Below are 27109 nucleotides of genomic sequence, written 5' to 3'. Positions count from 1 at the left end.
GGCATTTATATGCTGCTTCACCATTAGCACTTTCTAAGCGGTGTACATTTGATAATAAAAAAAGCCATATAGGGAATAAAACAACTTAAAAGATCACCATAAAACCCACACAGAAACCTGGATGCTACCTTAAAATGCCTCCTGGAATCAGAGAGTATTTAGGATTGTCCACAGATTACACTGGGCACAGATACAAGCTGTGCAAGTGTGTGGGTGAAAACGTGCAGGTGTGTTGTGTTCTACAGCTGAGATTTTCTGTACACAGAGTCTGTGTGCATATTGAACATGACATGTTCATAACTATACAAGTGTACAGCCCAGGCGTTTTGTGTCCACAAAAGAGCTGTTCACACGTGTATTTGACAGAATGCAGGCACAGGTTGTCTCTGCACAAGTACACGTTTTGGTGTGAAAGTGTACACTTGTTCACTTGTATAGCTCACCTGTTGTGTACATGTGTGCAAAGACTGTACACTGTTTTAACAGGACATGCAAATTATTGTACAGCTCCACTATCTGTATCACACAGGCACACGGGTTGGATGTAATGTGTGAACATCCCTTTTGTCATTCACGTGAAGTTCAACAAGGAGGGCTCCTGTCTCATCTCAAGTCAGAGGGAGCTGCACAGGCCTGGGCCCACAACACTGAATGCATGGAGGACCACCAACAGAGATCCCCCCCCCCCGAGTCAAGTGACTAGGCAGGGATATAAGGAATCAGGCAGTCATTGAGATGTCCTGTATCCAAGCTGGTAAGGTCCTACACTGATTGGCAGAGGTTTCAGGTATGGGTTTCTTCCAGCCCTACCTGGAGATGCCAGGGGATGAACCTGGGACCTTCTGCATGCCAAGCAGATGCTCTGCCACTGAGCTATGGTCCCTCCCTATACAGTCGTATCTCGGAAGTCGAACGCCTTGCGAGTTGAACGTTTTGGCTCCCAAATGCCACAGACCCGGAAGTGAGTGTTCCAGTTTGCGAATGTTCTTTGGAGCCTGAATGTCCAACACAGCTTCTGATTGGCAGCAGGAGCTTCCTGCAGCCAATCGGAAGCCACGCTTTGGTTTCCGAACGTTTTGGAAGTCAAACGGACTTCCGGAACGGATTCCGTTCGACTTCCGAGGTACCACTGTACATCCTTCGCATATACCAGATGTGTGTCCAACAATACACACCAGCAGCTGTGAGAAAAACAGACAGCTCGTCTTGTTAAACAAGGAGCAGTTGGAAGGTATGAAATGATTCACCGTAGGTGTGTTTCAGTTTTTTATATATATAATGTTCAAAACCTTCAGCCATGGGATACACTGGATGCGGCACTGGAAGGCACACGGAGCAGATCAGAAATAATTAACTGAGGAAGCCAGCTGGGAAACAAAATCCCTTTTATCAGTCCTGGGGCTCAAGAGGTAATTTGTTATGCACCGTCATGCGCCACAAACCAAAAGCATTGTTGGAAGGCAATCTGCTGGAGGAAGATAAAGCCCGGGCAGCACCTGGGCAGCTAAAGTGACCACAGTGGACCTGGTAAAGGAGGAATCAGTGGCAGAACCCATGCTTTGCCTGCAGAAGGTCTTGGGTTCAAATCCTAGCATTAAAAAATTAAGAAGAGCCTGCTGGATCAGGCCAGCAGCCCATATTTCAGCCAAACCTGCCTCACAGGGTTGTTGTGAGGATGAAATGGGAGGAGGAGAGCCATGTACACCACCTTGAACTCCTTTGAAGAAAATGTGGTGCATAAAAGCAATAAAAACTTATTTTTTCAGGGGGTACTCAAGAGTACGCACTACTGGCTCCTCTCCTTATTTTTTTGTTACTTACTGTAACAACTTCATGGTGAGTAAAGGTAAAGGGACCCCTGACCATTAGGTCCAGTCGTGGCTGACTCTGGGATTGTGGTGCTCATCTTGCTTTACTGGCCGAGGGAGCCGGCGTACAGCTTCCGGGTCCTGTGGCCAGCATGACTAAGCCGCTTCTGGCGAACTAGAGCAGCACAAGGAAACGCCGTTTACCTTCCCGCTGGAGCAGTACCTATTTATCTACTTGCACTTTGACATGCTTTCAAACTGCTAGGTTGGCAGGAGCAGGGACCGAGCAATGGGAGCTCACCCTGTCGCGGGGATTCGAACCGCCGACCTTCTGATCGGCAAGTCCTAGGCTCTGTGGTTTAACCTACAGCGCCACCCACGTCCCCCACAGTGCCACCCACATCCTCATGGTGAGTACTGGCACCTATTTTTCTAGTGGGGAAAAGCACGGAATAAATGCAAACACAAACGTGGGTGTGCATGCTGCAAAAAGCTTGTGGCGTAAGCAGCACCCGATCCCACGATAAAAGTTCCGTTTGGAAGAGCCCTTTGTCCATCTAGCTTGTTACTGTTGACTCTGACTGGCAGCAGCAGCTCTCATGCAAGTCTTTCTCATTACCTACCAGCTTATTCTTTTAACTGGTGAGACCACCAGGGCTTCAACCTGGGAACTTCTGCATGTGAAACATGACCAGTCCAAGGTCCCTTCCCAAGATTTGCACTCCAGATGAGACTCGAACTCAGCCCCACCGCTGCCCTGCGGTCTAGGTCTGGAGAAGCACGGGTAACCAACATGGTGGCTTCCAGAGGTTACTGGAACACTCCACCCATCATCACAGACCATGGACCATGCAGGCTGGAGATGATGCGAGTTGTGGTCCAGCAACATTCTAGAGGGTTGTTGACTCCCGAGCCAACAGATTACTCCACTGAAGCCCAGTAGCCAGTTGAGCAATGCAGGAAACAGGATTCTGAATTAGATTCTGAATTAGATGGATATTTGATGCAATTTTGCACAGAAAACCATGTGGATATATACACTGACCCAGTCAAGCCGTGCAAATCTATTGAGTTGACCTCAACCCAGAATATATATACCCACCATACATTTAAAGCCCATGTTCTCTGCTCACAAAGAATCCTGGGAACTGTAGTTTGCTGAGGGTGCTGGGAACCGTGAAAGGCAAGCTACGGTTCCCAGAATTCTTCGGCAGAAGGAATCTGCTTTAAATGTATGGCATGTGGATGTTGCAACCCATACAGGCCCCATGCCACAGATGCGAAAAGTGTTTGAGGGGCCTTTTTCTCGATATGTCTTTGGCACCCTCTGTTTTCCCCATCCCTGATAATGGAAGAATGCTCTTTTGACAAATGGACCTTTGCCAGCGCAAGTGGATGCCCCAGACATGAACAGGGTAAACATTGCTCAACCTGAAGCGCTGTACACCCGCATTCTTCCGCTGTATTCCTAACCTCATGCAAAGGGTGCCCAGGCTCGGGCCAGATCAGAAAGTCTGAAACATTGTTTGAACAATGGGAGGGAAGATAATTAGAACAAAGAGAGCTGAGTTTGAGGGACGAGGTTTGTTTTTTCTTAATTGAAACGTAAATAACACCGATTCCTTCATTACCTCCTCCCCCACCCACAGTCCACATGGATTTTGCCATTTTAAAAGGAGAATCGGTTTCTGCTTAGGAAAGTTAACTCCAAGGTGAAAAATCACATTAAGAGATAATTAAAGTTTTATGGGACCATCTACGTATTTTATTGCATTAATACATAATACAATTAAATAATGCCAAGCATATTAAGGTACCTGTATATTTGGAGTTCTGAAGATTCTTGTGCTGATTCTCTTCCACTTCCCCCCCTCCCCCCCACTTTTTGGGCCCCCAAATCCTAAAATTTCTAGTTAGAGACCGGTGGTTACAGTTTATACAGGGTCTTCTGGCAGAATGGATTTCTTTTCAAGCACTGCAGAAACCAAGTGCAAATATGCTTTTTCTGATCATGTTCTCTGGTCCTCCCCTATCATTGGGCAGTGAGGAGAACTGCTTCAGGCAGAAGATGCTAGGAGACGGCATTGGGAACCCCCTGGCTGTACCCTTCTGCTGGAGGACAAGGCTGAGTGTGTGCACGCCATGTGGTCTGTCCCTGCACTGCCATAACTAGCCTGCTCCACTAAGGAGCGGTGGGGAACGCTCTCCCATTGCCTGGAGCTAGGGCTGAAGCGAGGTTCAACTCCCAGTCCATCCAGCTTCTGCAATGATGCTGCCTTGTATTTCGCCTCGGGGAGATAAATACTTCAAGCTGACCCCACCTGCGGAGATGGCAAGAACATCAGGAGAGCCCTGCTAGGTCAGACCAAAGGCCTATGTAGTTCAGCAACCTTGCTCTTGGAGGCATATGGGGTTGGACTAGATGACCCTCATGGTCCCTTCCAACTCTACATTTCTAGGATTCTATGAAAATGCAGTTGCAGTGTATGGCAAAACTGACTGGATTTTATTGTCATGTGTGTTTTTAATTGGTTGGCAAGTCATTTTGGGGGATGTGCTTTGGTGGTACAGCAGCATAACATACCAAAACAAGGAAACAAACAACACTTCTTACCTGCCTATTGCTATTATCATTAATAATAGTTCATATCCCACAATTTCCCACTTGTCTTGTGTTTTCTAGGCATGAGTCATAAGTGGTTAAGCCTTTGACTTGCTGCTTTCCTCTAGAAAACCAGCTCTTTCGGACCTAAATCAGAGCAAATGTCAATCTGGAGGAAACCCAATGACATTTGTTCCCATTCAGGGCTGTGTGTGTGCCCAAACTCACAAATGATAAAACAGTTAAGTCATTGAAAAACAATTCCAATAAAGATGCAGACTGGAAAGATCTCTACTTAAGAAGCTTGTTTGGGACCAGGTGGCCCCAGGGCGGGCTGTGACAATTTATCAGTACAATATTATAACAGTTACAGATAGGTAGCCGTGTTGGTCTGCCATAGTCAAAATAAAAAAAATTCCTTCCAGTAGCACCTTAAAGACCAACTAAGTTAGTTCTTGGTATGAGCATGCACACGAAAGCTCATACCAAGAACTAACTTAGTTGGTCTTTAAGGTGCTACTGGAAGGAATTTTTTAATATTATAACAGTTAATGATGGATTAACCGTCATTACAGATTACAAGGAAGACAACAGGAAGGCTCCTAATTAGGGCTGGCCGATACCTGGATTTCAACATCGTGATATATCACCAGCCAAACATTGTGATATCACGATGTCTGAAATAAGGGTGGAGCTATGTGGAGGCATTGGCTGGCTTCACAGTTTTTCCTCCATTGTGATTTTTGCATAACACCCACACACCATGATTTATGACATATTGCCAGGTCAAAAATTATCAAACCAATATCATTATATGGTTTTCAAAACTTGTTTTGGATGATACACTGCCCAGTCCAAATACACATCATGATTTGCGATATACTGCCAGGTCAAAAATTATGAAACGGATATCACAATATGGACTTCAAACCGGTTTTGGACAATAAATCAATATGTTGCCCAGTCCCACTCCTGATCTCTCTTGCCTGCCTTCTCTCTGTATGTGTGTGTGGAGTCAAAGTCCAGGTCAAAGTGTTGCCCCTTCAACAAACTAAGACTACACAGTGAAGGTGCCGGGTACACCTTGGTGGGGAGGGAATTCTCTCCAATTCAGGGGCTGCCACAAATAATGCCCCCTCCTGGGCAGACCCCCCCCCCAAATCTGACCATGAAGGAACTGCCAAGAGGACCCCCCTCTGATGATCTTAACACCTGAGACAGTCTATAGGGAAGGAGGTGGTTTCTGAAATATATCTGAGGCTCAAGTCGTTCAGGGCTTTAAATGCTAATGTGAGCCCTTTGAACTAGCCCTGGAAATGACATGACAGCAACCAACATGATATCCCTGGCTTGGAATAAATGAATAAATATTGAGAATCCTCAGCAGCACGCCTGGAAGGTAAAGATTCCCTGGCTTCTGAATGTCTTGGGATAATATATTGCGCGAAGGATATTGTCTGTGGTTTATGGAAAACCTGGGCGAGACAGGCATTGAAAAGCCCAGCCCATTGTTCGCCCTCTTCCCTTGCCACAGCGTGAGGCTCTTGTGGCATGGAGAGGTTTCATTCTTCCCGGAGCTCCCTCTGCCATTAGTTCTCAGCAGCAAAGCCTGATAGAAAAACCACCTCTGCGTGACTGCGCCTTGCTTCATAAAGATGGCTTTAGTAGAGGAGCAGACGGAATATAAAAGTCTTGTTTATGGGACCTGAACTATTGTTTCCGACTCCAGGTTGCAGAGCCCATCAAATGCCTTTATTGGCTGCTTCGCGTTTTCCTGCCCAAGCACAGAAAATATCGGTTTCCTAACCACATTGGCTTGTTTGATGAAACTTTCCAAAGCAGAACCCATCTCAAATTGCACATTGTGGGTAGGTGTGGGGGGGGAATATTTCCTTTGGGGTTCATCCAGACATCCTTTTTATCTAACACTCATGATGATTTGTGCTTATGATAGTATCTGGGCAGTCACACACAACCCCACTTCCAACACTATATGTACCTGCAAAAGTTTTGGGGCAGTTACACTGCTTCATTTCCAGTGGTTCGTATCCCGCAACTTCCTGATGGAATCCCAAACCCATTTTTACACCACCATGTCCTGGGTTTATTTTTGTTCCACTCTTGTTCCACTATAGCCCCTTGAGACAGTGTTCATAGAAAAGAACCACAAAATAAAGTAGAATAAATCAACCACTAATGCACTATTTCTGTGTCAACACCATGCTGCAGAACAGACCCACAATAAAACACCCGTCTGGAGAGGCCCTTTGTCTGTTCTGGATCCATTGCCCATAAATTTAACTTGGATGACCTTGAATTCTAGTATTATGGGAGAGGGAGAAAAGTTTCGCTCTCCATGCCATGCATAATTTCATAAAACCTCACCTTATCTATTCTCTCCTACCCACAAACAAGAAAGCCTCAGAGGCATTGTCTTTTCCTCCTATGGGAGGTATTCCACATACACAGGTCCTATTGCCTTTTTCTGCCCCTTTCCAACTTTTTCAGCTTGCCTGGTGCTTTTATTACATATCTGTAGGTGCCAGGCGAAAACATTCTCTTTAACCAGGCCTTGGGCTCATTCTATGTCCTTTTAAATGTGTTGGGAGGGGTTATGGGTTTGTTCTTGTTTTTATCATGTGTGTTTTCATTTTGTATTTTTTTGTTGTGAACTGCCCTGTGATCTATGGGTGAAGGGCTGTATACCAATGTAATAAATTTATTACCACTGTAGCTCAGCGGTAGAGAGCATCTGCTTTGCATACAGAAGGTCCCAGGTTCACTCTCCAATAGCATCTCCAAGCAAGACTGGGGATGTCCCTGGCCTTGGGAGAACTGCTGCCAGTCAGTGTAGACAATAATGAGCTAGATGGATGACAGTCTGACACAGTATAAGGCAGGTTCCTCTGCTCCTAACCATATTCAAGTCAGTGGCGTAGCGTGGGTTGTCAGCACCCGGGGCAAGGCAAGTAATTTGTGCCCCCTAACCCGTGGATTTGCGCCCCCTAACCCTAACCCCCAGATGTTGCGCCCGGTGCAGCCGACCCCCCCTGCACCCCCCACGCTACGCCACTGATTCAAGTACAGTGGTACCTCTAGTTGTGTTCACCTCCGGTTACGTATCCTTCGGGATACGTATGTGGCAAACCCAGAAGTATTTTTCTGGGTTTCACCTCATGCGCAAAGCGCAGAAGCACTCTACGCACCACGCACATGTGCAGAAGCGCCACCTCCAGTTGCGAATTCCTTGGGATGTGACCGTAGCTCCAGAACAGATCCCATTCACAACCAGAGGTACCACTGTATGCCATATACAGGACATGCCATATACAGTGGTACCTTGGGTTACATAGGCTTCAGGTTACATAGGCTTCAGGTTACAGACTCCGCTAACCCAGAAATAGTGCTCAGGTTAAGAACTTTGCTTCAGGATGAGAACAGAAATCGTGCTCTGGCGGCGCGGCGGCAGCGGGAGGCCCCATTAGCTAAAGTGGTGCTTCAGGTTAAGAACAGTTTCAGGTTAAGAATGGACCTCCGGAACGAATTAAGTACTTAACCTGAGGTACCACTGTATTTATAATATAAAAGCATGTCATTACCGGCAGTTTTATTTTTAATACTTTCCCCTCCTAAAACTGGATGTTTTATTTCGGTTATATTCACACCATGCATTGAAAGCACTATGATACCAAGCTTTGAACTTCCGTGGCTTCCCCTAAAGAATCCTGGGGGCTGTCGTTTGTTAAGGATGCTGGTGTTGTTGTTTTTTAGGGGACGCCTCACAGAGCTAGAATTCCCAGCATCTTTAACAAACTACAGTCCCCATTATTCTTTAGGCGGGGAACCATGGCAGTTGAAGTGGTGCAACAGGGATTTAAATGTATGGGGTAGCTGTGACTTTTTAGTTCATAAGCCACACATAGCAGAGGAAGGAAACCTACGCCATAATCCACAAAGTCTCCAAGTCACTAAGGGCTTTTTCTACAATTCTGAAGGCATGGGTCCAAGTGGTTCTAAATCAGAAAAAAAACAGTAATCCACTGAAAACTGGAGTGCCTTTTTCCTCTGACTGAGCACTAAGGAATGGTTTCTCCCTGGGGAAAGAAGCAGGGATAGAGGAAGTGTGGATAGCCCCTAACTCTTCTGACTCGCGGCGGGAGCTTTTTCCACCCCGCCACCAACAGGCCGATCAACCAAACATTTCTCCCTTTGTACCATTTCATCTACAAGAGCCCACGGATCCTATTGAGAGAGCCAGCAAAAACTACAAGAGACTGCCACTCAAAAGGTGCTTGAAAGCGTTACTCTCCTGCGGTTGTAGAGCGAATCATTTATGTCCATTATAAACCAGTTTATTGTGACTGTCCTCCTTTGCCTATTTGGCTGGTGCCATAAAACTCTAATTATCCCCAATAAAACCAGAAAAGGTTCCTAAACAACGTGTTGAGCTGATACAACACAATAATGAGCAAGAAAGCGTAAAATATGGGGCTTGGATGGGCCGGCCCCCTTTGGCATTCAAATCCAGCATTCTGTTGCTCCTCCTAGCAGTAGAATGGGGAATAAATCACTGAGAACCTTTTTAAGTGCTCCCCTTCCCCCAGAGAACTAACCCCTACAATTTTATTCCAAAAGACTGAAAATCTTAAGACACGTAGAAACAGGTATAATTAAAGAAGAAAGCACTTGTCTCCTTTACGTGAAGAGTAAGTTGGTATGTTGTGCTAATATCTCTGATTTGGTTGACTTTTGATGAGTTGATTTATACTAGAAAGAGAGATGTCAGAATGGATGCCACATCCATTCCAAAACACCACAGTTCATCTCTGGTGTGGCTGAACTCTCTTTAGCTACTCCCACAGTGAGTGAAATCCACTCACGGGAAATGTAATTAATTAATTTCTTTAATTCACACATTTCAGGGTCAAGTCTAGCTATTTGAAAGCCCAGGCTCTATCCTGGCCCAAATTAAGTCCCAAGTACCATCTTGGGATTCTCCAGATGAACTGTTTATTTGAGCATTTCATCTTCATTTGCTTGCACAAGGCTTATGCAGAGGTTAAATAATGCCCAGTCTTCATTGACCATTTGTTCAGATTTGTTTGCAGGAAGATTATACAAAAATGAGCATTTGTCCTTATTTGCTTGCAGGGTGGTTATGCAGTCATTTATCCCACCCTCTTTAGTACATTTACCTGTTACTTTCCTACCCTCAAATGTCTGATTTTATAGAGGGCACTTCCCAGACTGTCACTATTTTCGGGTAAATTTTAACTGCCTACTGGGAAATTCAGGTTGCAGAATTAAAGTTGAAGTGGAGCTCCTGAGCGACAAATCCACTTGCTGAAAAGATGATGATGATGATGATTGCAATACAGAAAGTTATAGGGAAATGCACATGAAAGGAGGATAACACTTCAGGCAGCAAAGTATATTGGGCTGAACTTGCACTAGGGAAGTATCTATGGGGCAGACTGTCACTAGGGAAGTATCTATGGGGCAGACTGTCACTGTTTTCAGGTGGGATTTAACCTCATCCAGGCAAATTCAGGATTGTGTAATGAAAGTTCATTTGGAGCTCTTGAGCAACAAGCCTGCTCCCAAAAAGAAAGAAAAAAGACAAAGACAAAGGGGACTTTTTGCGATAAGGAAAGTGATGAGAAGATGCCCTGGAAAACTATGGAATAACAATTGCTTCCTGCGCACAAATCAGAACGAATGCTTAATAAACAGCCAGTGTTGTCTAACCTCCCCACAAACCTTGTGCAAACAAATCAGGATGAGTGCTCAGTAAGCAAGAGGTGTGGAAGCAACTTATGTCTGGATCCTCAGTCCCTCATCTGTAAAATAGGAGTTATGGTGAACTCTCTATAGAGTTATAGGGAGTTATAGATCACAGGGTTGTTGTGCAAGCAGACACAATGAAAATTGTCATCAGCAATTAAAAAAAAACTCTCCCCTTTTGCCATCCTCTTAAGAAGGTTTAAAGAAAGTTACACACATACACACAAAATGTATAAATTATGCTATACCTCTCTCCTCATCCCTTCAGAATTCAAAGCTTAATTGCATACAACTGTTGCACATTATTTAGTACTGGCTAGAGTGGCTTGGGACAGAAGAGGGTTGCAGACGATTTGAGGCATGCTATTAAGCAGTTAAGGAATTTAGTGCTCCAGACAACCCTACAGAAACAGTGCAAGGACAGTTCAAATCCCAGCATGGAGAGTCATCAGTGGGGTCAGCAAAAAAAAACAGCCAGCCGTGGGGAGTTGCAAATTCCATCTCTCCCCTGCCCCTCACATTGTGCAGGTGAGTAAATTAAAGCGGGGATATTAAACCTCCAAAGAAGAGCTTTGTGGCTGTAGATTTCAGCTCTTTTTCTTTCAGCCTCCGGAAGGGATCCTTTGCACATCAGCTGCTTAAGGAAGCCTGATGTGCAGAACTGTGGAAGGATCTCCAGAGTGTGGCAAAGGATTCTGGGATACATTCTAGAGTAAACACAGAAGAGCTCTGCCAGACTGGACCAAGAGTCTATCTAGCCCACCACCCTCTGTCACACACAGACCATCCAGATGTCTTCGGGAAGCCCAAAAGCAAGACGTAACAGCAAGAACGCTCTCCCCAATTTGTGATTCTCAGCCACTGGTATATAAGAAGATTCCTTATACCCGGTCAGACTATTTGCCTACCTAGCTTACTATTGTCTGTTCTGATTGGCAGCAGTTCTGCAGAGGCTAGAGCAAAAAAAGGGGTCTTTCCCATCACTAACTACGTGGAGATGCTGGGTTTTGAACCTAGGACCTTCTGCATGCAAAGCAGGTGCCCTACCACTGAGCTATGGCCCTTCCCTCTAGACATGGGAACATAAGAAGCTGCCTTATAACAAGTCACAACATTGGTCCACCTAGTTTAGTATTGTCTACACTGACAGGCAGCAGCTCTTCAGGATTTCGGAGAGGACGTATTTCCTAGCGCTACCTGGAGATATCAGGGATTAAACCTGGGACCTTCTGCATGCAAAGCAGGTGCTCTACCACTGAGAGCAATACTGCTTCTGGGCCTGATCCTGGGAGAAGCACATAGCCAAGATGACTGGGAGCTATTGATAGTCTTGTCCTCCGGTTCGATTTGTCTAATCTCCTTTCAAAGTCAACTTAGACAGTAGACATCATCATATTTTACAGGAGCAGATTCCATCAATCAATTAGGTCCTACAGACCACACACCAGTTATGGAGAGAGGGTCACAGCTCGGCAAGAGAGCACATGTCCACATGCAGAAAGTCCCTGGTTCAATATCTGGCCAATTCTTAACAAATGAAATTGACCTATGGAAAATGCAACTTGAAAAAAAGAGGCATTGTGCATACCTTTGTAAACCAAGAAAACTTTAATAAAAATATTTTTTAAAAAAAATATCTGGCCAATTGAAGGGAGGTAGCAGGAATGGATAAAGGTTTCTTCTCGTTCATCATTATTATTATTTATTGATTTTCTTACTCTTCACCATAAGATCCCAGGGTGGAATACAATATAAAAACACAGGATGAAAATTAGTTGAAACAATCTACAATCAGAATCCTAAATATATGGGTTAATCTATATCTACCAGGTGTCCAAGGCCAGAGCAAAAAGATGCATCTTCAGCAGATGATGAAAGCTGTGCAATGAAGGAGGCAGGGACACCTCTGTGGGGAGAGAATTTCAGAGCTCAGGGGCTGCCACAGAGAGCACCTTATCACGATGCCCTCTCCGGGGCAAACTTGCAAACTCTCAGAAACAGCATTAAGTTCCAAGAGGACCTCCCCTGTGCCAGTCTTAACACCCAAGAAGGGTCTGTAAAGAAGGAGATGGTCTTTCAGATATTTCAGATGTTTACTCACACACCATACATTTAAAGTACAAGACTTCACCCAAAGAATCCTGGGTACTGTAGTTCACCTTCCACAGAGCTACAGTTCCTGGAACCCATTACAAACTAGTGGAAAGGAGGGGTACAAGTTTTAACTAAGTAGATATTTCCAGGAGAAGGGAGAGAGAAGGGTTGCTGCTTAGTGGTAGAGCTCCTGTTTTGCATGCAGAAGGTCCCAGGCATGCCCAGTTAAAAAAAAAAAACAACAGGTAATAGGTGAGGGGAAAGACCTGGAGAGCTGCTGCCAGTCAGTGCAGGCACCACTGAACTAAGTGGACCAGTGGAGTATATTGCAGCTTCCTATGTTCCTGGAATGCACCGTAGCTAAGCAGCAGCGCACCTGCTTTGCATGCAGAAGGTTCAATTACTGGCCCCTCCAGATAGGGCTGGGAGACACCTTTGTCTGAAATCCTGGAGAGCTACTGACAATACTGAGCCTGATGGACCATTGGTCTGACTCAGTATAAGGCAGCAATCTATGTTCTTAAGAATCAGCTTGGTGACTATTTCACGTCTCTCAGAGTGTTTAATTTCACTTTGGTTGGCAAAGCTCTCTACTTTCGGACTGAAGTCTGTGCCCTCTGAGGCAAACGTGGCCTGTAATGGCAAACCTTGCAAAATGCTATTTATTTTATTGTTTAAAGGAAGGGATATAGGGAGGATGGGTTAAAAGGACCACATTTAAGAGCCTTTCCACCCTCTCGGAATAAACTGGACACTGGCTGAACCATCTCAGTGGCCCCGTAATAAGAGGGAAAACAAAAGAGAGTCATCGGCTAACTCAACAGATGCTGGAGGGATGCGGAGGACACATCAAAGGCACCCACGCTGGTTCAAAGCCCCAACTTTAATTGTCAATTAAGCATGCATAACCGGGAGGAGTTGTGGGGGGCTGGGGGGGCTGGAAACAAAGCCAGGGTAACCCCTCCCCGACTCCATGCTGGCGTATTATTGTAAAGGCAAGCAGGGAAAACACTGAAAACAGCTGATTTTGCTGACAGTGTGCTGGTAGTGCATCTTGTAAGCAATCAGGCCCTGACAGAAGAGAGCAAGCTCCTCTCTCTGTCACACGGGTATTGTGTGGGACATTCCACCACTAGGGTCACATCGTGGTCAGTGGGGAAGAGAGTGGAGCCGCTTTAGGCAGCTGCTTCAAAGCACATCCATATTTGGCTTGTTGCATTTGCTATCTGGGACGGAGGAACACGGCTACATACACACCATACGTCTAAACCATATTTAAAACAAACATCCCTGTGAACCATAGTTTACCCCTCAAAGAGCTACTGCTCCCAGCACCCTTCAACTACAATTCCCATGATTATTTGTATTTTTGTTATACAGTGGTACCTTGGTTCTCAAACGCCTTGGTACTCAAACAACTTGGAACCCAAACACTGCAAACCTGGAAATAAGTGTTACGGTTTGCAAACATTTTTTGGAAGCCGAACGTGCTCCGTTTTGAGAGTTACGCTTCCGTTTTGAGCGTTATGCTGAGGTCTGTCTGTTTTTGCTATTTATTTTGCGTTTTTGTGGCTTTTTTTGTTTTGTTTTGTTTTTGTGACTGTGTGGAACCCGGTTCAGCTACTGACTGACCGATTGTGTGACTGCAGTACATTGTTTATCGCTTTCATTTTATGGATCAATGGTCTCGTTAGATAGTAAAATTCATGTTAAATTGCTGTTTTAAGGGTTGTTTTTAAAAGTCTGGAATGGATTAATCGATTTTGCATTACTTTCTATTGGAAAGCGCACCTTGGTTTTGGAACGCTTTGGTTTTGGAACGGACTTCCGGAACGGATTAAGTTTGAGAACCAAGGTACCACTGTATTTGTATTTTCCAGCCCACCTTTCCTCCTATCAGCTCAGAGGTGGGTAATTAATAACAACAACAATAATAATTGTAAGCTTCCAATTGGGTTGGACTAGACGACTTCAAGCTCTGGAATTCTAAGGTTCAGAACCCGTCCCCCTTCAATCTTGGCGGCAAGGAGTGGTTTTGTGATTCCCCTCTAGCACAAGCTGCAATCAGTTAATGGGATCTATATAGTTTTGCCACAGCCTGATTATTACCAGCGTGTGGCAGCATGGAGGTGAGCTTCTACACTGGTGGCACCAGGGTTGTGGAACCCCGCCAGTGTTATAGTGAATTCAGGTTGCTCCCAGACACCCTGTTTATTGAGTGTTTATTCTGATGATTCGTTTGCACTGAGTTTGTGAGGACATCGGAAGACAGTCACATTCATTTAAAGCACATGACTTCCCCCAAAGGATCCTGGGAACTGTAACCTGCCCCTCCCGGAGTTAAAACTCCCAGCACCCTTAGCAAATGACAGATCCCAGGCTTCCTTTTTATGGTGGAAGCTATATGCTTTGAATGCATTATGTGGATTGTGCAACCGACATTATTCAAAGATTGCTTTACAGCATAAAGCCATCAAAGCACTGTGTAAGATAAAAACCGACCCAGACCTCAAAATGCAACATTCTCACAACAATAGCATCGTTCTGACAAATTCTAAAAACCAAAGAAGAATATTTGTGCAGATCTATAATTGATATCTTTTAAATGACCGGGTCAACCATCAGGAAAAACCTTCTTAAACAAAAACATTATTTAAGTATTTAGTGACAACTCATTCTGGCTGGTGGGTGGAGGGGTCAAACAACACTGCACGAAGCAGTCATCATCCCACACTTTCCAACTGGATGATCCCATAACTTTCCTTACCACATAAAATCCAGTATGGGGTGGTCTTTTTTGAGAGGGCGGGGGCAAGTAGCTGTGCTGCGCAAGAGTACCAAATCAGCTTTTATCATACAACCCGAATTTGCTGGCATGTGATTCAATCCCAACCAGAAAACAGAAAATCTGGATGCACTCTAGCACAGTGGCTGTTCCTAAGTGTGATGCAAGATTTTGAGTGCTTCCATCATAAAAGATGACTCAGAAGGACCCATTTATCAGTTCCCTGTTTGTAACCAGCAATGCTGGATAGAAGTTCTGCAGCCTTCCATGCTGCAACTGGGTGGGATTACATTAGTTGTCTCCCTCCACCCATTCCTTTAGAAAGGGGGGGGGGTGAGAGAGAGAGTGATAGAGATTGAGGATGCTGTATTGTTTAAGGAACCAGCAGCAGAGACCCAAAAGAAAAGAGCTAGTGACCCCACACTGACCCCAACACAACCCTAGCGCTTGTCAGAAAGCTGATTTCTGTTGTTTGCCTCTTGAGCTCGCTGACTTTGGTGTGTAGATTACAGGTACAAGAACAATGGGGATTGTTCTGCCCAACAATGCTCCTTACTCTACACCACTCAGTCACTTGAGATAGCCTCCCCCCTCCCCCAATTAAGCACCACTCTCTTCTAGCCTTGTCCCTTTCCAAACTCTCCCAATTTAAATGTGCCTGCTTCCCCATCTCTCGTCCTTCCCCATTCTCCTGCTTTGCTTTTGTGACAACCCTCTGGTCCACCCAACAAATAATAAAATGACCAAAGACTTGCCATAAACACAGATGGGAGAGAGCATGAGACAGGCAGTGAAAGTTCCCCTCTGGGTGTCCCCTTTTTTACTGTGCATCCATGAGGATTTGTGCCCATGATGGCATCAGGAAGGTTTTTTAAAAAAAACTGTTGTTCCAAGGGACACTGCCTCTTGACAGTGGAGGCAGAGCATAGCCCCTGTGGCTAGCAGCCATTGGTGGCAGTCTTATCTTCCATCATTTTGTCTAATCCTGTCTTAAAGGTAAAGGGACCTCTGACCATTAGGTCCAGTCGCGGACGACTCTGGGGTTGCAGCGCTCATCTCGCTTTATTGGCCGAGGGAGCCGGCGTACAGCTTCCAGGTCATGTGGCCAGTATGACTAAGCTGCTTCTGGCAAATCAGAGCAGCGCACTGTTTACCTTCCCGCTGGAGCGGTACCTATTTATCTACTTGCACTTCGACGTGCTTTCGAACTGCTAGGTTGGCAGGATCAGGGACCAAGCAACGGGAGCTCACCCCGTCATGGGGATTCTGTAATAAACAAAAATCTGCCCTGATTCCCTTATGGGGGACACAAGAGCCCTTATAGAGACCTTTTTAGGTTCTCCATCGGTCAGAGAAAAGAACAGAGGCCAACCAGAGATTACTGAGAAGCAATGCAGCTCGTAAGCCTGATCTTTATTGAACTGTTGCAACAGGGTGCTCCCCTCACACGCAGGAAAGGAGCAGGACCCAGAACCCAGGTGTGCCCGCCCTTATATAGACATTTTAAATTGCCCACCCTGGAGTCTAAGACCACACCCAGAAATATCATGCATACATCACAGAAGGGGTGTAGCTCAAGACCACCCCCCAGACACATCATACCTACATCACAGAAAGGGCGGTCTACTGCAGAAATCTGAGTGCGTTGTTTATTTCCTGTCGTCGTTTATCTCCTGTCTGACAGGTTACGTGTTAATGCTTACTTGATTGGATACTCTGGGGTGCCTGGCCAGTATTTTGTAGTGACAAATACTTTGTTCCTGAGCCAGGTCACAGGCTCACCCTATTCATACACAGATATACCCTTAAGACAGGTTTTGTGAATGAATAGACAATGGGAAGGCTTTTCCATTTTCCTTTGACCTTGCAGAGAAAACATTTGGTCAGTTTGGGAGCCAAAATGGCTCCAGGACTGCCCTCCTGTGCTGCCTCAGACATGTGGCCCATACATTTATGTACGTATTTGCTTGGCAAATCCATGAACATTTTATATAATTATATATAATTTTATATATATAATGACACACACACACACACACACACACACATATATATATATAAATTTTTTATTTCCATTCGAACCGCCAACCTTCTGATCGGCAAGCCCTAGGCTCTGTGGTTTAACCCATAATCCTGTTTCAAAGCCATCCAAATTGGTGACTATCACTACATCTCTTTGGAGCAAATCCCAGAGTTTTAACTATGCACGGTGTGAAGAAGTATTTCTTTTGTCTGTCCAGCATTTAACTTCATTGGATGGTGCAAAGTTCTAGTGTTTTGAGAGAAGAAAAGCTTCTCTCTATATTCACTTTTCTCATACCATGAAAAATTTTATACACCTCTGTCACACTGCCTCGAACTCGCCTCTTCTCTAAACTAAAAAAGCCCAAATGCTGCAACCTTTCTCCCCATAGGGGTTCCTCATCTTGGTTGCCCCTTTCTGAACCTTTTCCAAACTGCACAGAGTCTTCCAAGTGTGGACATGCCATAGATCTGTCCAGCACTCTGTTCTCACAGTGGCCAGCAAACAGCAAACAAAACCCGAATGCAATAGCACTCTGCTCACCTGCAGTTCCCAGCAACACAATACCAGCATTTACGAGATTTCGTAAATGCTGGTATAACAAACAGTCTGTTACTGAGTTCCCTGTTGTTTGTTTTTGATTGTAAGCTTCTTGCAGGCAGTGAACTACTTCTGGTTATGTCACTTTGTTATGTCGTCATTTACTCTGAAATGTACTATAAACCGCAAACACCGCAAGTGCTTATAACAGTGTTTGCTGGGGAAAGACGTAGTTCTCATAATTCTCTCTCCCCGCATTTCCTTACCTGACATTTTGCTTGGTGGGGAAGAGCTGGGTTGCGCATGATGGGGGGAATTGTGGGAGAGCAAAAGGTTCATGCTGTGAGGTTGGCCCGTGCTGTAAGCATCCATAGCCAGCTTCTGACGAAAAGCCTCCTCTTTCCTCCGGTTCGCAAACCAGTTGTAGACCCGGACTTCCGTCACCAAATTCGAACCCAGTCCATGTGCCTTAGAGGGGGATACGCCCCGCTGGTGGCATTCTGCCCTAGGAGGAGAAGAATAAAGAGAGCTCATTGAAAAAGCTTGCAATAAAAGCCTTCGGTAGGCAACCAGAGCTATCCTGGCACTGCTGGATCAGGCCAGTGGTCCACCTAGTTCAGAATCCTGTTCTCACAGTGGCCAACCAAATGCCTATGGGAAGCCCACAAGCAGGACCTGAGCACAACAGGATCCGTCCTTTCTGTGGTTTCCAGCAAACTGGCATTCAGAAGCATGATGCCTCCAGCAGTGGAAGCACCTTAAAGACTTAATGAATTTATTATGGAATAGGCTTCTACGGATGACAGATTCCACTGGCATTCAGAAAACCTTATGTGGACTTAATGGGGGTAACAGCGGCTGTCTAGATGCTGCTGAAGTGTTACGAGTTGAGCTGTTGAACTGATTTCTTATGAGCTCAGAACTAATATTATGAGGCACTTGTAACAGTTTAGTGTGGCAGCACCTACACTTTGAAACTCCCTGCCTATTGACATCAGGTAGTGCCTTTGCTGTACTTCTTCCGGCACCTGCTAAAAAAAGAGTTTTAGTTCAGGAAAACCTATACAGACATGTAAAAGCTGAAATGTGCTTTAATCTGTTTTTAGCTTAACTCTTGATTTTACTTATATTTAGAGTTGCGCGCGCACACACACACATTTTCAACTTTAGTCTTTTATCGACTTTTTAAAAAGATAAATGGCTTAGAATTTTGATTTACAGTCAATGGGTATATAAATTTTGCCACATAAATAAACAAAAGTCCCATCATTCCTGACCGCTGGCCACACTCAAGAGGGACTTATGGGAGCCGAAAACCCAAGGTGAAAGTCAAGCTTTGAACAGCATCGCCTGGACTATCTTCTCTACCCCCAGAGCAATCTGAGCATCAGCAGGAACACCAGCTGAACAAAGCAAAAATGATCCAAGGCAGTGCTGATTGATGCCCATTGGACAGGCAGAGGGGACCAATTCTAGTTTTGTCTCTATCCTCCTCCCTGCTGAGTTATACAAGGGCAACACTGAGACTGCGGAGGAAGATGACAGCCAGTCTCAACTCCTGGCCTGATGATTAGTAAGGGGGCAGGCGAGTTGGAGGCTGGCTGAGGGCAGACTGGGATTGGTAGGGCAGTTCTCCCAAACAGATCAGCCTCCACTTCACAAAGGGCTCTCAGGAATCCATAAGGATCTATTAGCCTCCAAGGTGGGACGTTCTGATAGGTTTCCTGAAGAAGGAAATTAACATGCTTGTATAAAACGTGGCCTTCCTTTTAAGCCATGTTATTACAGAAAAGAGAGACTCTAAATAAAATAAGTACTATAACAGGTTGGTGTTTTTAATTTAAGACAAATTTAAATTTGCCTGCCTGTTGAGATCAAGGAGGCATCGTCACAGGACTCTTTCTGGCGCCTGCTAAAAACTTTCTTGTTTACACAAGTTTACCCGGATGCTTAGAACAGGCATAGGCAAACTCCCGCCCTCCAGATGTTTTGGAACTACAATTCCCATCATCCCTAGCTAACAGGACCAGTGGTCCTGGCTTAGAAGGTTGAAGTTTCATTTGTTTTAGCAATTGAACATTTTATGTTTTGAAGTGTGGTTGTAATTTTTTCTTGATTTCCTTGTTTTATCTTTTTGCAAAATGTTTTTAGTGTTTTTTGCAGACAAGCATTGTATAAATCTTATGAAATACAGTAAATAAATATTTGTTTGCTTAAATTATCATATTTATCATCATCAACCTTGAAAAGGCTACATGGTAACTTGTGTGGATGAAACTAAAGTACAAAAATACATTCAAAATATTTCTGAAACTGCTCCAGGTATATAATAATGATGTAAAAGTTTGTTATTCACCATGAACCCTTTCCAGCACATCTTTTTAAAATGCATAAACACACGCCTATGAATGCTTCTGGGGCCTTCTACCCCCCCCCCCCCCAGGATAAACCTCTGCCTTTTGCATGGCTGAAATACAACATACTGTAAAATGTAGGGATCATATGATTGCTCTGCCCAGGTCTGCAGTAGTGACTGGTTGCACATCACCAAATGTTGCCCTCAATGAAATATTGCCATTGGACTGGAAAAAGTTGCTCAACTCAACACTAGGAGCTCAACCGTTTTATTTAATCCATTTCAATATTGTATTTTTATATCGTCATAATCTGCCCTGGGGCCATTTTTGTGAAGGGCAGCTTGGAAATCCCAATGAGAATAACCAGATTATATTTTACTTTCAGCCGCCTACAAAACCAGGGGCCATTATACATCCCTTGTGGAGGCTCCGTTAACTATGAACCCCACAGTTTTGGATCCCCTCCAAACCTGTGCCAAAGTTTTGCAGTGAAAACCCCACATTTGGGCACAAGTTTGGAGGGGATCCCTAATTTGGGGGTCCGTCCTTAATAAGCCTCCTCAGGGGCTGAATTTAACTTGGTGGAGGGCAGGGACTCAAACTCCTGCAGGCCTTACCCAATCCCGGGTAGTTTTTTCCTCTCCGTTGTTGACTTATTCTAGATGGTGAGAATACCAGGTTCTTTTTCCTTTGACACAGAACGTGCCAGACACTTCACACAATGGGGGTTAACGAAAACAATGCAGGCTTTGCCCTCTGCCAACAACTAATTAGAAGCAAGACAGGGGGGAAGACGCCTTTGTCTTTTGTGCAGGGTTTAAGTTTTAGGCGTTTATTTCCCCCCCTTATTTCTGTTTACCTGTTGCACTCCTCAACCAGGGCCTCCCTTTCCTCCTTGTTGGGGTTCTTTTGCCGGTCATAGGCCTGGTACAAGATCTGCTGCGAAGCGGGGCCCCACTTGAACCGGTTCCGCCTCATCTTCTTGCTGGGCGTTTCGGCGCAGGGGTCGTCCAGCTGACCCACCCCCTGGCTTTGCTGGTTGAACTCTGGAAAGAGAAACAGCAGCTGATCTTGACTGCTTTTGTCTGTCATATTTCCCGAACCCTGGACTGTCTGGTTGAATTCTGAAAAGAGAAAGGAGCAGATTTTGATCGGGCCTATAGCCGCCGCCACTCAACAAGAAAACCTTCATTGCACAAGAGTAAACTTCACTTCATGGAAGCCAGACAGTCTGATCAAGCTTCTCCTATATGCATAGCTGTCAACGTTTTCCTTTTTTTAAGGGAAATTCCCTTATTCCGAATAGGATTCCTCGCAAGAAAAGGGAAAAGTTGACAGCTATGCCTATATGATGCAGTTTGCTGAGGCAAACTAGGCCCGCATCTGGAGCAAGGGTAGCCTTAACGTTAGGGTTGCCATATTTCAAACAGTGAAAACCCAGACAGAAAAAAATTGTTGGCCTGGCAACCTCTGAATGTTATTGGACTACAACTCCCATCAGCCTCAGTGGACAGGAATGATGGGAGCTGGAGTCCATCCACTCCTGGAGGGCACTGCCCTTGGCTATTCCCATGATGTGCTTTTGAATTGCTAGGTTAAGTGTGGGGAGAGCAGGCAACAACCCCTCTGGAGATCTTATTTGGCCCAAGGGACTGCAATTGCTTCCCACTACAACAATTACGATCCTCCATTTTGTACAGATTGTGTGATTAAGGAAACACGTCGAGCTTTTAAAAACCTCTTTCCAGCGAAGAAAGGCACATGGTAGGCCCATTTCTTTGACCGTGCTACAGTGAGATGGTGGGTTGGGAACCTGCTTTCAAGCAGAGAAGCCACAGATGGGAGCAATCTGCAGGAATATTTCTGTGAAGTTGCAGCCCCAATGTCTCCCTGTTTCAAAACTGGGAGACATTGTGGCTACAGAGTGAAGGGCTTTTAGTAAATGATGGAAGTGGTGAGCACACTAGTTTCTGACAAAAATAAATAAATGGGGAGAACAGTGCCTCTACATTTTACCTCATAGGTGCAAATGCTAGAAACATATTATTTTTTAAAATGAAAACTGGGAATCGGGGGGGTTATGTTTCATCAGGTCAGGGACTGCCCCCTTACCCGCCCCATGTATATCCATGAACAGAAGGGAATCCTTAACCCTTCTTAGGATCCACCCCCCAAAGCTATTTTTCTTCCACTCCAAGCTCACATTGAGATGATCCCAGCTAAAAGAAAAAGTAGCCTCCCCTTCCACCAGGTGTTTTTTCCCTTGAAAATTGCTCAGTGGCAGTCCACGTTCAAAGGCCCAGGCTTGACATATAGTTTTCCACCCCAAGACAAGCAATGCTGAAACTTCAATCTAGCGAGGGACAAATAGCTCAAAAAGGCTCCAGTGTGCTTATTGTTTATTTGTTCAATTATTGCATTTAGAGAATTCCCCGCCCTTTCGTTAAAAAAATCCCCTTGACAGCTGAATAATAATAATGATAAAAGACATACAATAAATACCCTTTGTTTGTAGGCAATAACTGTATTTTCTTAGCTATTAGCCATGGCAAAATTGTTTGTAGGTAATAACTGTATTTTCTTAGATATTAGCCATGACAAAATAGAAAGCAAAAAGCTAAACAAATTTAAAAATTTCAACACAAGAGACATAGAAGAGCAGAATACTGTAATAAAATCTGGCCGAGCCAATAAAAGCGACTTATTCAATATGCTAGGAAAATTTTAAAAGACATTAGATTTGGTGCCAAGCAAACCTCCCTGGGGAGGGAATCCTACATATGGGACCTCCAGCTGTGCCCCCCCCCCTTGTATGCAGAATGCCCTCTCTCAATCCAGAAGTAGCAGGAGACATAGAGGAAGTTTACTACCAAGCCAGGGCTTGTGTGTAAGAAGCAGTCAGCTGATCTCAAGTTAAGCCCTTTAGGTCAGGGATGGGGAACATCTGAAGTCCTACAGATGTTCATGGACTCCATCTCCCATCAGCCCATCCAACAGAGTCAGTGGTCAGGGCAAGCCCACACAGAAGGGGCAGCTGGGTACACTTGCCCCGGGCCTTGGAGGGCTATGCCAGACTTACGCTGTCATGCCAAGAACACCCCATGGCTCCTTGCCGCCCCAGGTCTCAGACAAGCCCTAGAAGGTGCCTAGCTTCAGGCAATAATTCTGTGTACGCTTAGGTCCCATCTGCACTAGACTTTTAATGCAGTATCATACCAGTTTAAATTGCTGTGGACCCCAAGTATGAGTCCTTATGTAGCCAAAATCCATGCAGAAGAAGACGACTTGGAGGGACCCAAGGTTTGCACAAGTACAAAAGATTTGCAGCGGGAGATCTCAGTGAAAACTGAGAATCGTAAGTGAGCACAGACTACTGACTGACTGTGAGAGGGGCAGAAAAGCAGGAGGTGGAAAGGATTGTCTGGTTTAGGGCATGACTGCCTGCCTGCCTGCCTGTTACCCTCAATAGGAGGAGAAGCCACAAACTAACCAAAAGCTACGACAAACTGCAACTGCATTCACAACATAATGTGAAGTCATGGGTTTTGTTTTACCAGTTGGTTCAAACAAACTGTGAGTTGTCTCACAGATGAGCAAACAAACCAAGGTGTGTTTCGCCAGAGCTTTTTCTTTTCCAGCTGCTCTTGACAAGCATCTGAGGTGACTGCCCCAACAAGCCACGCTTATTCAAGGCTTGGGCTCAGAGGTGTAACAAACCATGGTTATAAGCCATGGTGTTTGAGCAGAGGCTAAATGGGTCACCAGTCAAGGCCACCACAGGATCCTACACTGAAGATCGTATGAATCAGGGAGTTGCACTTGAATGACTTCCAAGGTCCTGTCCAACTCTATATGGTTCTGTGTCTCTAGAGAGGTTGGTCTAAGCCCCTTGGCCCACCAACACCCTAATCAAGTTGTGAGTTTGAATTGCCTGTAAGGTTGACATTTTCTCTCTCTGGGCTTGCATACACCAGAGAAAAATGTGGATTTGCACCAGCCTGTTTCCCCATTAATTTGGGGACATCAATATGATGTCCTCCCCATCCCAGCGTTATCCCAGATCTCTCCCTGCTTTAAATGTGGGCCTTTTGATCTTTGGAAATTTTGAAACAGCCAGGGTTTGAAAATCTTGCATTTAAAATGGGGGTGGGTCCAGGAAGACTCTGGAATGATGTTCAGATTTTGGTCTTGTGTGGACAAACTCTCTTTCTCTTCCTTGTAGGCTTCAGTAGCACACAAGAAATTCAGAAGGTTAAGCTTTTCCCTGCATGTTGAAAACCTGAGCTGATATTTCTGCCTTTTGTGTGGCTGTTTAAATGCTCAGAAATTTTGCCAAGATAAAAAGAAAAGAGGTGGGGTTTTTTTAGGGTGGGGCAAGAATCTTATACGTGTTGGCTAATTGAGAAGCTCTGATCTACCTCATATCTATTCATCAAAAACAGTGATAATTATACTTTGCAATACCTCCTTGGTATCTCGTGCCCTGCTTAAACCTGGTGCCATAAAACAAAAGAAAGCAAAACAAAAGTCAACCAGTTTATCTTTGGATGTGTCAGAACGCAACCAGCTAATTGGATCACTCTGTCCGCATGACATTGTCCTCCCCAAGGCAATCGGGCTGCATTTTGACACAATAGCCTATTTAAATTTACTCAGATCTCTGTAGACAAGCCTGGAAGGTAATTCTACCAGAGAATAAAGCCCGGGTCGCTCTTGCTCTTCCGGTGCCACAATGCCAAACAACAAAAACAAAATGAAACGTTTGTGTATGGGATTGGCAGGGGGGAGGGGGAGAGCAGAGATGACAGAAACACAACTTTCCAGATGGGAGGTGACAGAATATGTGGCACAATCCTATAAACAGCTACTCAAAACTAAGTCCCACTGAGCTCAACGGGGCTAATGCCTAGATAAGTGATAACAAGATTATCTTCGCCTCAGCTCCCTGATCAATAGGGTAGGTGAGGCTCTGTGATAGAGCACTCAGACGCTTTTGTCCTTTATCTGCAGATCACGGTGGAGCAGGATGAAGTGTGGCTCTCCAAATACTGTTGGACTAAAACTCCCTTCACATTGGCCATGCTAGCTGGGGGATGATGGAAGTTGTAGTCTAATAACATGTGATGGGTGGCACCGGTCCCCCATCCCCTAAAATTGAAGGGTAGCCCAGAAAGCTGCCTTAATACTGAGTCAGACCAATGGTCTGTCTAGCTCAGGGGTCAGCAAACTTTTTCAGCAGGGGGCGGGTCCACTGTTCCTCAGACCTATATTTTTTTTTGGGGGGGGTGAACGAATTCCTATGCCCCACAAATAACCCAGAGATGCATTTTAAATAAAAGCACACATTCTACTCATGTAAAAACATGCTGATTCGCGGGCTGGATTTTGAAGGCGATTGGGCCATATCCGGCCCCCGGGCCTTAGTTTGCCTACCCATGGTCTAGCTCACTATCATCCATGGCAAGGGTAGCCATCATGGTATAGCCCAGATGTTTTGGACTAACTACAATTCTTGTCGGTACGAGCCAGCATAGCCAATGGTCAGGGATGATGGGAGCCATAATCAATATTGGCTACCCCTGGTCTACTTAGAAGCATAGGATTGTAGAGTTGGAAAGGAGACAGAGGGTCATCTTAATCCACACCCCTGCAATGTGGGAATCTCAAACACATGGTCCTTAGATACCAAACCTTGCTTAGCTTTGCAAACGTGCTAGAACATTTCCTAATCTTGCCCGGAGATGCTGCAGTTTGGGACCCTATGGCCCTCCAGATGTTGCTGGAATAAAAACCCCATAATCCCTGGTTACTGACTACATTGGCTGGGGTTAACAGAAGAAGAGCCCTGCTGGATCAGGCCCATGTGGTCCAGCATCCTGTTCTCACAGTGGCCAACTAGATGCCCCGATGGGAAGCCCACAAGCAGGACCTGAGTGCAACAACACTATTCTCCTCACTTGGGGTTCCCAGCAATTGGCATTCAAAGGCACATTGCCTCAGGCAGTGGAGGTAGAGCACAGCCAACGTAGAACATCCTTCTGTGGTGATGGAACTGCAGCATCTCAACCGCATGGCAAGTGCATGTCAACAGGTCGCCAGCTGGAACCCACTCTCTTGTCAAGTTACACAATGTGCATGCAGGCACACAAACAAACGCAACAACATGCAAAAAAAAAAATGTACTTACGCCGGAGAATCTCCCGCTGCTTCCGGACGTACCACGTATAGAGAGCCGCCCGCTTCTGCGTTTTCATGGGCGTCCCCTTGTTGAGATGTTGCGAGAGGTGGGACTGATTCAGTCCAGTGACATCCACCACCTCCCTCTGGGGGATGTTGTGTTGCTGCATGTAGCCCTTGATCATCTTCGCCGCTCGCCAAGGGTCCTCGCTAAGAAAGGGGGGAAATGACAGTTAGCCTCTGCTCTGTAGAAGGCACTAGAAGAAATAGTTTTAGGCATGTAAAAATGTTTGGAGTGTTGAGGATCAAAAAGTAGGATGGGGAGTTATGCTTCTTCTCTTGAGGGAAAAGCACATTTGGAGAGAAATTTGTTTAAAATTTACCTGATGACTCAACCCAGGGTGGTTCTAAAATATTTGCCGCCTGAGGCTGAATAGCAAAATGGCATGGTTTCCTCCACCCCCAACAAAGGCACCCAGGCCAAAGAGCTGTTTGACAGTGGAACAGACTCCCTCAAGAGGTTGTAGACTCTCCTTCCTTGGAGGTTTTTATCAGGGATTGGATGGCCATCTGTCATGGATGCTTTAGTTGAGATTCCTGCATTGCAGGGAGTTCCCCATTCCTCTCAGTAAAAATGCAACAACAACAAATAATTACCGTATTTTTTGCACCATAACACTCACTTTTTTCCTCCTAAAAAGTAAGGGGAAATGTCTGTGCGTGTTATGGAGGGAATGCCTACGGGTGGCATGCCTACGGATTTTCCTCCTCTAAAAACTACGTGCGTGTTATGCTCGGGTGCGTGTTATAGAGCGAAAAATACGGTAAATAACTATTTGCTGCCCTTTCATGTCACCCAAAGCATCTGCCCTAGGCAAGCCACTTCACAATGCCTAATGGCAGGGCCGGTCAGAAGCTGACTAGAAGCCATGATGCAGG

The 27109-nt window shown here is 45.2% G+C and overlaps 1 protein-coding gene across 4 annotated transcripts in view; it reads right to left on the bottom strand.

The window, feature by feature from the left end:
* Positions 1-27109, bottom strand: part of HNF1B (HNF1 homeobox B) — a 58617-nt gene that overhangs the window by 13281 nt on the left and 18227 nt on the right. For 2 of the 4 annotated variants that reach the window (XM_083479931.1, XM_083479932.1), the window contains exons 2-4: positions 26181-26380; positions 20853-21117; positions 17903-18141 (exon numbers count right to left, since the gene is read on the bottom strand). In XM_083479931.1, the coding sequence (XP_083336057.1) occupies positions 17903-18141; positions 20853-21117; positions 26181-26380 (704 nt within the window). The remainder of the gene's footprint in view (positions 1-17902; positions 18142-20852; positions 21118-26180; positions 26381-27109) is intronic. The other 2 variants (XM_083479934.1, XM_083479933.1) reach the window with 1 other exon arrangement.

The sequence above is a fragment of the Podarcis liolepis genome, assembly GCF_965112155.1.
Source record: "Podarcis liolepis genome assembly, chromosome: 16".
NCBI classification, from domain to species: domain Eukaryota; kingdom Metazoa; phylum Chordata; class Lepidosauria; order Squamata; family Lacertidae; genus Podarcis; species Podarcis liolepis.
Note: the sequence above shows the minus strand (reverse complement) of the source record. Positions and strands in the feature narration are given on the sequence as shown.